Source organism: Oryza sativa, chromosome 12, assembly GCF_034140825.1.
Source record: "Oryza sativa Japonica Group chromosome 12, ASM3414082v1".
NCBI classification, from domain to species: domain Eukaryota; kingdom Viridiplantae; phylum Streptophyta; class Magnoliopsida; order Poales; family Poaceae; genus Oryza; species Oryza sativa.
In genome coordinates, this window is record NC_089046.1 from 1,215,945 (window position 1) to 1,230,063 (window position 14,119).

The 14,119-nt window shown below is 42.0% G+C and overlaps 1 protein-coding gene and 2 long non-coding RNA genes across 4 annotated transcripts; 2 read left to right on the plus strand and 1 right to left on the minus strand.

Moving 5' to 3' along the window:
- Window positions 1–1,561: 1,561 nt before the first annotated feature.
- LOC4351378 (uncharacterized) lies at window positions 1,562–9,879 on the plus strand. Of its 2 annotated transcripts, XR_010738311.1 has the most exons (6): window positions 1,562–1,716; window positions 3,701–3,991; window positions 6,494–7,428; window positions 7,496–7,585; window positions 7,821–7,960; window positions 9,105–9,879. It is a non-coding gene; the product is annotated as an uncharacterized lncRNA (long non-coding RNA). The 2 variants fall into 2 exon arrangements; XR_010738312.1 differs by lacking the exon at window positions 3,701–3,991.
- On the minus strand, window positions 8,761–10,158 carry LOC4351379 (MYB transcription factor 69). Its single transcript, XM_015763529.3, has 2 exons — window positions 10,016–10,158; window positions 8,761–9,882 (listed from the first exon to the last, which is right to left on the minus strand). The coding sequence occupies exons 1-2, from the start codon at window positions 10,146–10,148 to the stop codon at window positions 9,080–9,082; spliced, it is 936 nt and encodes a 311-aa protein (XP_015619015.1). The 5' UTR covers window positions 10,149–10,158; the 3' UTR covers window positions 8,761–9,079.
- Window positions 10,159–13,324: 3,166 nt separating this feature from the next.
- On the plus strand, window positions 13,325–14,077 carry LOC107279732 (uncharacterized). The gene is made up of 2 exons (XR_010738606.1): window positions 13,325–13,424; window positions 13,502–14,077. It is a non-coding gene; the product is annotated as an uncharacterized lncRNA (long non-coding RNA).
- Window positions 14,078–14,119: the final 42 nt, after the last annotated feature.

Consider the following 14,119-nt stretch of genomic DNA (forward strand, 5'->3'; position numbering starts at 1 on the left):
TATTAGTTATTTCATTTCCTGGTTTCTCTCTATTGAGTGAAGTGAACTATGTAATAAGTGCGGTAGCTTCCTTGAAGATAAGGTTGGGATTCTTCCCAAATACAATGGGATCTGCTATATTGTTCTTTTGCTTGATAAAATTCAGCTAGAGATTAGCTAATCTAGCAACCTGCATCCTGGTCATTTATCACTCTAAATAAAAACTTCATTTATTCAATGCACTGGTCCATTGCTGTTGCGTTTCATTGTTCATGCAATAAGAACAAGATACTGTTTCAGAACAAATCCTTTTGTGACAGATATTTTATAGTGATTTCCAGCCCAAAGGGTATAGCCAATTCCTTCTAATTTTGTTATTAATCAGAAGGGATTCCAGTCCAGACATTGATAGGAGGCCAACTTCAGTTTTTCGAACCAACGTGATTACATGACATTTCTCAATCAATTACTACAGGTCTACAACTTCACAGCCTCACAGGGCTAAGATGAATAGAAGAAATAAAATTTAGCAGATATTCAATTCTAATAATCCAAATGGAAAAGTTGCCCTTTTCTCTTTGTGGTTTGCTCCCTGCCAATGTTGAAGTTTCTATCGTAGTCTTGTAGATCTGGATCAAGTCAATAAAATTGTGACTTTGTTAAAGAACTAACTGTTTTTCTTTTTCTGTGTGAAGATGTTCAGTTGAGTAAGGTTTGTGACTATGAAGACCTTGGTTTTCTGTGAGTTCTCTTACAGTTCGACAAGGCTTGGGCCAATCTCTTTGGATAAAAGGAAATTGAACTACAATTCCTACCTTTCTGAAATTTGGTCATAGTCCCTAAAATGGCTTGCTGTTTGATGTTATAGGTAGTAGGGGAAATTCTATTCTACATTCTTGGTTCTTACAATATTACATTCTTACTCAGGCATGCTGTTTGCTACGTTCTGTTCCTCCATTTCAGCTCATCATGTAAAATTTCTAGTATCAAGATACCTTGTTTGCTGTTCCATGTTTGTGAACATGTTTTAGGGCTTGTTTGGGGAGTTTAAGATTCTAAGAAGCAACTGATTGGTATGGTAGCCAGCTTCTGAGAATTTGGAAAAGCTGGATTTTCCAGCTTCTAGTTCATTTTCTGGATTCTACAACTACAACTTTTTAGAATCTGGACCAAAAGCTGGACTGTTTGAGGGAGCTTCTGATTCTGAGAGAAGCTGCAGCAGCTAGAAGCTCCCCCAAACAGGCCCTTAGGTAGCTGGTTACAAGTCTGATCACACTGTTTTAGGTTTGTCTGTTGTTGTATATCAGATAGCTAAATGCATAGCTGTGAGCTAGAGTTGTGATAAACTGGAAATAGGTCAGGGAACGTCTTTTTTTGCCAAAGTATGGGTAAAGATAAACTTGGTGAGCTCAGCTGGGGACAAAATCATCAGATTTTGTATTCTCCCAGCAGAGCAAATAGGGATTTGCCTGTGAGTGCATGCCTGACTTGTCTGTTGGTCTATGAAATGGGCCGTGAAGTGTGCTTCTATGGGCCTTGTCACTACTCACCAGGCGGTATTGCAGAGCAGATTTCTTGGCCCATTTTGTCCTTTTTCTCTCTCCAGCTTCGCTGCTGCTCCTTGGGATGGAAGAGAAAAGAGAGGAGACCGCCGCCGGCTGCCCATCCGGTCATCCGCAGCCTCGCCGGCGCCATCGACCAAGCTTGATCGCGCCAGCATCGCAGGAAACTTTGCCGGTAGCCACTCAACATCCTCCATTTATTATTTCTATCTCTTTTATAAATAAACTTTTCTGTTGCGTTGCACGTCAGTAGGTCAGTAACACAAATTTTACCGAGCGTTCTAGATATATATACAGGGCGTCAAGATAAATTCCCTTCAACTTTCAGAAAAGAAAAGGAGAAACCATCCTTTCTCCAAAAGTTCCGTCATTCCCTGAACCAAATTCGCCCATATAATTCGCGGAAATTGCTATGATGTTCCCCATTTATAGCTCATAAGTTCATGTGCTTGTTCCAAAATGACCTAGTCCACTGATCAAGGATAAGGGTATGTTGACTAACCTTTTAACTGAATTTGATGCAACAAGGACAAGTTCAAGTTTTGAAAATGACATGACATCTAACAATGTAATCCCTCAGCTGGTATGAGTCCTTTCTGTAGGAAAGGGTACCATATACATATACGGTTGCTATCACATATCATCACTTTGATTGGTAACGGTTAATTCAAATCAGTGCTTTGTATGTGTGTTTAGTTTCCATCAATCGGAAAAGCCACTTTCAACTAGGTTTATCCATACCTTGCTAGTGTTGTTTATGTGGTCTGAACCTGATGTTCTCCTGTAGGTTAAGTAGGTCGTTCTCAATCGCCAAACCACAAAATAATTGCTCAAATTTCAGAGTTATATTCCTGTACGACTTGCAACCAATTAGTGGTCCTATGCTAATTCTATGTGACTGGAATAATTAGTGTGATGTTTCCCTTTAAATTCTGATTGACGAGGCACAAGGCTACTAAAAGTAGGCATGCTCGTAACAGCATTTGTTATTCTATATTTACAACTGCACATCATTTTCTTTAGAAAACATACATCATTGGTTCTCTTGAGCTTCAAGAACCACTACGCTGATGATGCAACAACTTCCACTCAGATCTAAGAGCATGATGCTCGTTACTTGTTTTACGCGAAGTCTTATCAAAAGTGTTCATGGAATTCATCTAGTAGTCAACAGTAGAAGTCAAATCCCTATTAACTGATAATAAACCAATCGAAAATCACAACTGATTGGTCAAGATTCCCTGGCAGTAAATTTTCTTATGTTGGTTGAAATGGCCTTCTATTGAGTTAGAAAATTCCAATTTGTCCTTTTATGCAGATGCTCTTAATTAATCTCTTTTAGTTACTTGTAAAATGGCCTTAACCTTTTTCTTAATCTCTTATGATTTGTCTCCTTGAAGCTAAGTCTTTTATTTTTAACAAATCTATTTTGGAGTTGATGGTTTCGAGAGAAAAAAAAACAATTGGGTTTACAGGTTATTGATTTCTTGTTATTTTCTTAAAGACACTTGAGAATGTGGTGCGAAGGGTGGCAAAATTTGCACAATCCATTGTTCATCGCTGGATGGATGGAATACTGGCTCCAGCTGGCCAAACTCTTTTGCCGGGTTGGCGGAAGGACGCCAACCAAATTTCATTAAGATAAAAGAGAGTTATATAGGTATACACGACATTAAACTGCCGAGTCGGGGAAGACCCCGAAACAGAAGAAAAACAAAACTATTTACAGGGAGCTAGAGACCAAGTTGCTACTCCTCGCTATCAAAAATACCGGCCGCTCTCCAGATCGAAACTTCTTCTTTGATGTCAGCCACCAAAAGTTCAACCACTTTCGGTTTGTCCTCAAAGAAGCTGGCCAAACTCTCAATGTTGTAGAGATTCTGGGAACCAATGTTAACTGACCAATCCCTGATATCTCTTCTGACTCAGGTCATATATACCACATGACAGTCACCTATCGTAGTTGTACCTATCTCAAAATGCTCAATCAACTCATATGCCTAAAATGATAAATTCATATTAATGTTTCCAACAAGTAGATAGTGCTATCTATCATTTTTTCTACTTGCAGAGGACACTAGATATGCCAAATGGTTCAACATCTTAATCTAGCTCTCTGCTCTTGAATGGGACCTTGACATTTTTGTTGGAACATATAGCAGGGTAACAGGGATTGTGCCACCACATATCAGGCCAATTGATAGTGCACCGTTGGGAAAATCTGCATCGCATAGTTGGTTACGGGACAACTCTCCCATAAATGTAGATCTGCCTAAGATGTGATGCACCAAATAAGGTTCTGAAAAATGGTTTATTTTGTCTTTGCTTTATGGTATAAATAAACATTGTTGGCTTACCTAACAAATTAACGATGTTTCATGAATGGAGGCATATCGTATTGGATATGTTATATAAGATGGTTCTGCACAGAGTATGTTATCAAAATCCAGGTAACTAGAAAGCACCAACCTTGTTGCGGCTCTATGTTATACTAGCTTTCTCTACTAAATTCCAATCTTAAGTATGTAAGAGCGTCACATATTTTTTGAATATTCATTAATTTTGGCTAGCAGTCCTCAAATACTAACATGTGTATCATAGCAGATGTAGCTACATTTATTTCTGAGAATAGACATCTTCAACTTGTGTATCTTTGTCTTTGTACTCTTTCTAGTTTGTTGTCACCTGTACAGATAGATACGAGATCCATCCACTTATCCAACAACTCCAAATGATTATTGATTACTGATAAGCATTGCACTCTATGCAACCACTCCAAAGTATATGGCACTATAGGTTTCTTGAAGAAAAGGTACATTAGCAATGTGCAACATCAGAATATACTGATGGTGGATCTTCTTGCTCTTTTTAGCTATCGCATTTAAGAAGTCTTACTTCTGAGCATGACAATATTTGTTTAAAAAGAACGATGCACATCACATTCTTATAATAGCAAGGTAACAGGATTGTAAGTCTTTACTGAAGGCATTAGCTAGGGTGTTCAGGCAGTCATGCTCAATAGCAAAAGAATTGGCTTGCTGAGGTGGTCCTTGTGGTGCTAGTTTGGTTAGTAGTTGGGAGGTAAGCTACTCACTCTTTGTGATGATTATGCTGTAGGTTTGTCCTTTCATGTGAACTAATATATGAACAAACTGAAGAACTGCCTAAAGGTGTCCTTGCTGCAACGATGTTATGAATAATAGGCTGAGCCGACATTATTATCTTGTAATGTATATTCCATACCACTTAGTGTTTTTCTCTGAAACTATATCTATACTGTACGTACTATACTATATAATTCACAAAGTTGGTTATATTTTCATTTTTGAATGGATAGATCTTCTGGAAAAGTTCATGAACAATTATTTTTTGTTCTTTCAATTTCGGGGCAATTGCAAATTTACCACTGCTTTGAATTGTTATTGCAAAACTGCCACTAGAAAATTACAAAAATGCCACTGGAACTGTCATTCGAGTGGCATCCTTGCAAAATTGAAAAAACCGGTGGCAAATTTGCAAATGCCCCATCAATTTCTCATAGGTCATGGTTATATCTCTCCTTGTTGCAAATTTAATGGTTTCGACAATGGAAAGTGGGGTCAAGCATTTAGGTGGTGTTACTTAGTGGAGTAGTTTTTACTAACCATCCCCACGGAATGGAAAATTAGTACAATGGTACCATTTTACACTTTTCTGGCAAAATGTATCTACTTATTTTTTAAACTAAACCGGAATAAGAATTACCAATTGTGTTTCAATAAGTAGAAGTAAAAACTCAGACGGGTTACAAGGAAAAGAAAAACAACTACCTGCGGTCAGCTGAACAACCACACAGCACACACAACAACTTACAATACCATGCTCTTTAAATTGGCAATATAATCTATTTAGTCTTGAATCAAGTCCTGGTGCAATGTTTGCTCTGTACAGACCCCCCCCCTCTCAATTAGACACTGAATTAAAACTGTCTTCCTACGTACAAAAATCTGTGGCTGATTTTTTTTTACTCAGAGTTATTTTGACTAGTAAAGTAGTGGAACTATTAGCAGAGTGAATATTTTCTTGAGTAATTAAGAAGGTGATTCTAATGTCTTGAGTAACTATTATAAACTAGCCGACTATTTCATCCACAGCTACACATCTTGATTTGGTTTTACATTGTAACGTGGTAAGTTTTTGTGCCATTGTGTGGTTATAAAAAAAATGCTAGGAGTTTGCTAGTCACCATTTACTTGATTTTCTAGCAAGGTTTGGAGATGTAAAGATAAGTTAACCCATGCTCACTTTTGTGTTGTCAGGTTTAGCATAGATTTTACCTTGTCATATAAATCCATTTTTTACAAAATCTGGATTGGAAGCCATTCCTGAGTTACCTGAGATTCTTTCTTGATTAAAATATTGATGCATGAAAATATTTGGGTCCTTGATCTTTTTTACAACACCTGCCTATTAAAGATGAATTAAATACCTGATAACAACACTATTCTTACACATTGTATGAGTCCCTTTCATATGCTGTGTATACATACTCATCAGGATACCTATAGCTGGGGTCAAATCGGTGTCAACAGAATTCTACTTCAAGTATGTGCCATTATTCTGACAGAAATACGATGGCAACTTATGCCTGCTAATTGACGAAGTAGTTACAGAATGTGCACTTGGACTTGTCAAGAACTAGTTCTCTACACATTAAGACTCCTTTTGCTGTTAGTGTCGATGAACTACTTTGAGGTATAGTTTTGCAGTTAGACTGCCATGCTATTGGCTGTTGACTACCACTGATCTTTATCTTTTTGGAATGGATTTTGTTCATACACCAGTAGCACTACCTCCACTTTCAGAACTGAACGTCGGTTTTACTTTCTGTCACAAAATGCATATGATGTGTCAATTGTTCTTAATTTGACAAGGCTAATGCTTACATTTTCCTGGTTACTGTTGTGCTACAGGATGCTTCCTGGAAGAATGAATTGAGCTTGTCTATGTACTCCCCCGAGGTTACACAGATAGACCTCTCATACTTATGGTAGCTGCCGGTTGGTTGTCATGGCACACTCCCTTGGCAACTCTTAATTACACGTGAGCTATATTTGTACTGCCTTGGTCCCGTATCTACTCTGATGGATACATGAAGACTGAGATGTATACTTCCACTCAATACCATGTTGTCAAGAATTGCAGTTCCTTTCCTTTTTCTAATTTCTACTATTAAGCATTTAAGCATTACTTTCTTTTTCTGGAGAGATCATTTTACAGGGTGATTTGAACATACAGTAATTATGGCCAAGCCTTCGATCAACTCTATACAAACTATGCAACAAAATTTAGTTACTTCCAGAATTCCAGATGTTTTGAATTAGTAGACTTGAATCACTTGAACATCTGGAGATCTTGAGAGTATTTTTCTTTCTGAACCGGTATGGTTGATCATAATGCTTTCCTTTCTTGGCAGGACTGAAGGATTGGAGTCCTGCATTTGTTGAAGAACTCCATGAAGGTATCAAATGTGCTTCTTATGGACCATGGCACTATGGCAGCAATGCCAGCATGGTTGGATGTGGTTGGGCCAGGAAAAATGTAACCTGGTCGGCCTCACCCCGCTGGTCCAAAGCCTGCCTGATCTGGGGCTGGAACACAAAAAAGCACATAGCTGCTGTACAAAGCTACTCCCTCTGTTTTACAATGTAAGTCATTCTAGCATTTCCCATATTCATATTGATGTTAATAAATCTAGATAACATCAATATGAATATGAGAAATGCTAGAATGACTTATATTGTGAAACGGAGGAAGTAGCTGATTGGCGTCAGGCAGTTGAGAATATCACCGAGCCAGGCTAGGACAGGTTGAGACTTCATCAGCTTAATTGTTCATGCAATGCCAGGTTTTCCTCTCGTCTTACGTACAATTTAATAGGCGATCTGGAGTTTGTAATTTGTACACTGAAGCAGGTTCACTAGGCAGAAGCAGAGGATTCTGCAGGTTAGCATAAAAGGGACGTGTAACAGAGAGAGACACGACACAGGCCATGTCATAATCAGGTATAATCACTCAATTTGCTGGACATCGACCACTATTCTCAGTAGTGCAGTACCATCTATGAGTTTTAGTTGATGTTTAACAAGCTAACGCTGCATTTGCTGTGATGCTGATGACTACCTAGAGTAGCTATGCACCATCAACACACAAGTTTCTGAAGCCTAGCTATTTGCAAAAATATACTCATAGAGAGGGACCTGACCTGTCCAATTGCCCTAACATTGGTGTAATTTGCAGGGTAGGTCCGGCATTAAACGAAAGATTAGGGCACTGTTTATCTTTGCACTCAATGAATGAGAACAGGGCAAGAAAAAAAAGTTGGGAGCTGATTTCGTTTGCACTGAATGTGATCGGGGGACCAACACAGTTGCCGACAGGTAAGGAGTCTGTTTAAGCTTCTTCTCTCCGCAGCTGCTTTGTAAGAATAGTATAGTATCTGCATTCATATGGGCATACGGCAAGTACATAAGAGGACGAAGAAACTGTTTCATAAATCATTGCACCAGCCCACTCCATTCAGGAACAAAAAATAAACTGGAACTTTCACCATTTCCCTCTGGTCTCACAGTCGTTTTAAAAGGTGTGCACTCAACACGAGTTAACTTTGACCATAAAAAATCATATTTACAATATCTTTTTTAGTATTACACATGTAATTTTGTAAAATTTCTGCTAAAGAACTAGATAGCCATATTTGTATAATGTTGACTTTAAAAACATTCAAAATAATTTTGTTTTGAGACAAGAAGGAGCACTTATTACTTTGTTAGTAGAGAAATTTTATAATCTTAAGAGGCACCAAAATTTTTTAACGCAAATTTTCGTATCTCTTGATACCAGAAATATAAGAGATATCAAATTTTACATTAGAAAATATGGTACCTTCTGGCACTTCCTTAGGGCAGCCACAATGCAGACATAAACGTGAGTCTTAATTAAACCTCTAAAGTGAACTTTATACATTATGAGAGTAGTCCAATTACCATCTAACATTGCTGAAATTGTGGAAACTAGAAATTAAGAATTAGGAAAGGAAGATAAGATTGTCATTTTAAAGACCTCTTTAATCCAAACAGGAGTCTAACAATAATGGATTGGATAGGGATTTTGACAACGATATTATATTCCAATATTCCAGCTCTTTGTGCATGATAGGTTGGCTACTGGAGACACTCTGTGGAAATAATTTTATGAATTCATTCGAAAAAATGAATAAGAAATAATCTTGATGAGTTACATCATGCTTACATATATAATCACACCTGTTAATTCCTGTTGATATCTCTTATTCTTGTGCTGACGTTTGATGCCAGTGACACACGTACAACCGGTCACACATCCAAAACTACAAATAAAACAAATCTTCTAGCTTCAAGTATAGTAACAACAATAGTTTAACCTAGACATGCATCTAGCTAATTAATGTAAAATTAATTATTGATGTGCACAGTATACGTATCGAATGTGACAGTGTTTTCTTTCATTACTTGAGCTAATTAAAACATCATTGGGACGGAGCAGCAACCGTCGGAGAGGTCCATGAGGTCGGCGACCTGCTCCGCCGCCGCCTCGTCGAACAGCCACTTCTCGATCGATGACAGCGGCGGCGCTGCCTGGTTCATCAGCTGCTGCTTGCTCTCGTCGCCGTAGCCGCCGCCATAGCCGCCGTACTCCATGAACGACGCCGGCTGCTGCTGCTGGTGCTGCTGATGAACGTCGAAGCAGCAGTCCAGGTCGGCGCCGGACATGCAGTCGAAGGACGACAGCAAGGGGTTGCCGCCGACATCGACGGCGGGCTTGACGTCGTCGTAATAGCCGCTGTCATAGTGCTGCAGCGGTGGCGGCGGCGGCGACGGGGAGTTGGTCTTCATGAAGCCGTCGAGCAGCTTGGAGATGTTGTCCATGCTGGAGGCGTATGAGGAGGATGGGCAGTCGGCGAAGGGGGAGCGCCTAGCAATGGCTGCCATCTGGGTGACATCGGAGTTGCTGCTCACCGTGTAGCTACCGCCGGCGGCGGAGGGGAAGGTGGCGTCGGCGAAGATGGGGTGGCGGTTGGAGGATGAAGTGGAGTTGGCGGCGGCGGCGAGCTTCTTCTTGAGGTGGGTGTTCCAGTAGTTCTTGATGTCGTTGTCGGTGCGCTGGGGGAGGTAGGAGGCGATGGCGGCCCAGCGGTTGCCGAGAAGCGACTGGAGGTGGACGATGATCCCCTCCTCGTGCGCCGTGAAGTTGCCGCGCTTTATCCCCGGCCGCAGGTAGTTCGTCCACCGCAGCCTGCAGCTCTTGCTGCACCTCATCAGCCCTGCATCCATCCATCCACCCACAGCTTCAGCTTCTTCTCAGTTCATCATCGATCACCATGGCTACTTGGCTAGCTATAGTTCATCTACAAAAGAAAGTAAGAAACTACACAGAATTGGGGAATTAGGACGTACCAGTGTTGATGGGAACCGATCTCCAGTTGCCGGGGCCGTGTTCTTGGATGTAGGAGACGAGGATGATGTCCTCCTCGGGCGTCCATGGCCCCTTCTTGATCCCCTCCTTGTCGCAGCACGGCGGCCGGCCCATGGCTACAATTCCTCACTCACTAATTAACTCTGATCCTTCCCGGATCGATCGATCGAGCTAACTACTCTTTCTGGAAGCTGCAGCTAGCTGATCGATCGATCGGTCGTCTCTCTCTGTGCTACCTGAGCTTCCGACAGTGTGCTTGAGTGTAGAGATATATATAGCTAGGAGACTGGGGACTTTGGGAGTGAGTGAGCTCCTTTTCACTTGCTATCTCTGATGTAAGCCACTTTCTGATCGATCGATGAGATGATTTACTTTCACTTTCTAGCAAGTCAGTTGATCTGGTTATCGATCGATCGATCGATCTGTCTGTATGTAGGATGCTTTCTCTTTCTGTCAACAGCATCACATGAATCAGTGACAATGACACGGCCACACCTTAAAGCTAGCAAGAAAGACTGTTGTATGTCTGTATAGCTAGCTCCAACCTGTACGTACTACTGCTTGGTCTCACTGTGTCTAATTTAAAAGGCACTGACTTCTCCCATGCAAACCACCCATGGATATGACTAACTTAGGCCGTGTTTAGATTCCTTGGTAAAATTTTACATCCTATCACATCAAATATTTAGACACATATACGGAGTATTAAATATAGACGAAAAAATAACTAATTACACAGATTGCGCCGTTTTTTTGACAAATTGACCCTTTTCAAAAACTTAATTCGAAACTAACCCCTGCCAAAAACTTCAACCAAAACTAGGCCGTCGGCTCAGCGCCAAGCGCATTGGCGCTGAGGTTGGCCGTGTCAGCGCCAACGGGACTGGCGCTGACATTGTGCCACCGTGGTGGCCGGGCCGATCCCCTAGCTGACGTGGCAGCTAACTCAGCGCCAACCGCTTCGGCGCTGAGGTGCCCAACCTCAGCGCCAAGTAAGTTGGCGCTGACCTTGGCTACTTAGAGCCCGGCCGAGGCCGCCCCAGCCAGTTATTCCTCCGTTTTTTCCCCAGCCGCCCGCCTAGGGTTCGGTCGCCACCGCGTTCTCCTCGCCCAATCTCCCCCAAAAACCTCTCTAATCGAAGGTGATTTGTGCGGCATTGAGTTTGGGATCGGAAGAGAAGATAAACCCCTCTATAAACCCTAAGTTCCCCAAAGTTTTATTGGATATTTTGCATTGTTTTGGTTGTAGACGTGGTTTGATAATAGTTGGCTAAGGATGGATTATTAGATGGATAATATGGGTGGGGATGAAGTGTGGAGGTGGCATATCTTTATCCATTTGGTTGTTATTGATACATTTGACAAAATATATTTGGGATGGATGTTTGGTGATGCACTAGGGTTTGATGGGAGATGGATGTGTGGTGATGGCCTAGGATGTGGGATGGATTTGTGGTGATTGAGAGGGTTTGAAAGGGGTTGATGTGTGGTGAAGGGTAGGTAATTTGTAGGAGTAGAGTTTTTTTTTATCAATAATGTGTAGTATTTGAGTAATGTACTTATTTATTGGAAAAATTAGACATGTTGTTAGCTTTTGAAGTATTGGTATTGCAATGGTAATTACATATTATTTTCAAGTAATTAATGTTTATGCATGGGTTAAAAATTGTAGATGGATAGATTGGTCCGGCTTCATTATGGTGGTTGTGTGGTAGATGAAAGTACACATGGAAGCCAATTTGAGGGAATGACAGTTAGACAATTAGTGTTTTTTGCGAAGCCTACCTTTGAGGAGTTAATGTCTCGCATCAAGCATGAATTGGATTGGAATGATGAGTCGGTTGGTATGCAAGGGAGATACGATGTGGGCGGCGGTGTCATGTCACATAAATTTATGTTAGACTTGAATGGAGAGATCGAATGGCAAACATATATAGATATAGTATTGGGGTCACATTTCAAATCTCTTGAGGTGTTTGCATGGAAGAAAGATGGTAGGATAGGAAAGAAAGAACTTGTAGACCTTAATGAAAGTTCACTCATAGAATCACCCATTAGCTGTCACGAACTGTCGGAGAGGTGTAGTAGGAAGGAAGAATTGATTGAGGAAGACGTGGAGGGGGGCGAGGGAGTAAATGATATGGCGGATGTGGAGGTCAGGGAAGAGAATGACCCGGTAAGGGAGGAAGTACATGCAGAGGAGAATGTGCCGTTAAGGGAAGAAGTACATGCAGAGGACAATGTGCCGTTAAGGGAGGAAGTTAATGTGGAGGAGAATGTGCCGGTAAGAGAGGAAGGAGATGTTGAGGATGGTCGGGAGGTAGGAGATGATGTGGAGTTGCCTGAGGAAGAAGCGAATGCTAAGAATGTAAGTATGGGCCTAAGGGAGTTGGCTAGGCTGAAATTCTATACCCGAGAGGAGTGTGAGGAGGCTATGATACGCAGTGGATTGAACCCAGGCTGGTTGGAGTATGATACAGAGGATGAATTGGATGAGTCCGCTTCCGACTCCGATGATGATCGTCCAGTGCGTAAGATGTCAGAGCATGAAAGGACTGTGTTTGCGAAACTGGTGGGTAGAAATCCGGAAATAACACAATTCGAGGATCTTACCAGATCTGGGCTAGCAATTGCTGATGGGGATCCACAATATGACGGTGCCTTCGAACCAATGTGTGATGAACCAAGGAAGGGGTTGGAGTTTCGATTGATGGATGATCTGAAAATATGGCTACAGAGTTATTCTATCCGTGTCCACCGGCCGTACCATGTGAAGGAATCTAACGCGTCAGTAAAGTATACTGTGGCTTGTCTCGATCGCCATTGCAAATGGCAGATTAATGCAAGGAAGAGTGGAGGAGATAGGTGGCGGGTGACTAGGGTGGGCGAAGACCACACATGATGTAGTGCGGAAGTAACCGGCAAGCATTTGCAACTTACTTCAAGGTTTATTGGAAACAGGTTACATGCATTTGTGCGAGCTGAACCAACTTTATCTCCAGCAGCGATTGTCGAGGCAGTTGAGCAAATATGGCACTATCGGCCTACGTATGGCAAAGCATGGCGTGCTAAGCAAGTTGCTATGAAGGTCATTTGGGGAGATTGGGACGAGGCGTATGTTCGCTTGCCTACACTGATGCGTGCCATCAAAGCAAAGAACCCTACCATGCATTTCCGTGTTGAGGCTCATCCCGAGAAGTCCAGGATGGTGGATGGAGTACAGAGGCGAGTATTTGGACATGCATATTGGATATTTGGCCAGTCCATAGAAGCATTCAAGCACTTGAGGCCGGTGCTAGCAATTGATGGCACTTTCTTAACCGGTAAATACCAAGGTACATTGCTCCTGGCTCCGAAGGAGAGGGCGGCACCCTCCGCAACGCCCTACAGGTAATCGTTGGAAAGAGATGAAACTACGGTGTTTTCTTCCAAAAGCGATAACTTAACATGGATTATTTTTTATGCAGAGACTACGGCAGCGATGTCGGAAGTTGGCAGCAAGGCTCGGCTGCAGGTCGACTGATGTGGTCGAACATGCTCATGCCCACCAAGAGGGGGATGAAGAAGGGGAGGTGGGTGACGAGGAGGGCGAGCAAGACAAAGAGGCGGAGGAAGGAGATGAGGAGGAAGAAGGGGATGAGGACAGAGAAGAGGAGGCGGATGAGCTCGGTCCCTCGCAGCTAGAGGACGCACCAGAGTCGTCACAGCCGGATATCTCGCAGCCCGGCCCGTCTCGACCACGACGCCGGCGGGCTCCTTCGCAGGACTGGAGGTACACCCCCGACGTGCCTCGTCCTCGCACTAGAGGTAGGAGGAGGTGAGTGCATGGTTCAATGGATGGATGGATGGACTTGATGCATGGTTCGATGGATGTATGGACTGGATGTATGGACTCGACTGGATGTATAGACGAGGATCGATGGGATGTTTTTATTTCTTATATATATGGACTTCATATATGGATGTATTGATGGATTCTATGGATGTATGGAATGATGTTGGGATTGATGGATGGATGTATGTTTTGTATGGTTCTCTGGATATATTACTGCCTGTAAATTTCTGTGATTTGATGTTTGCCTGTG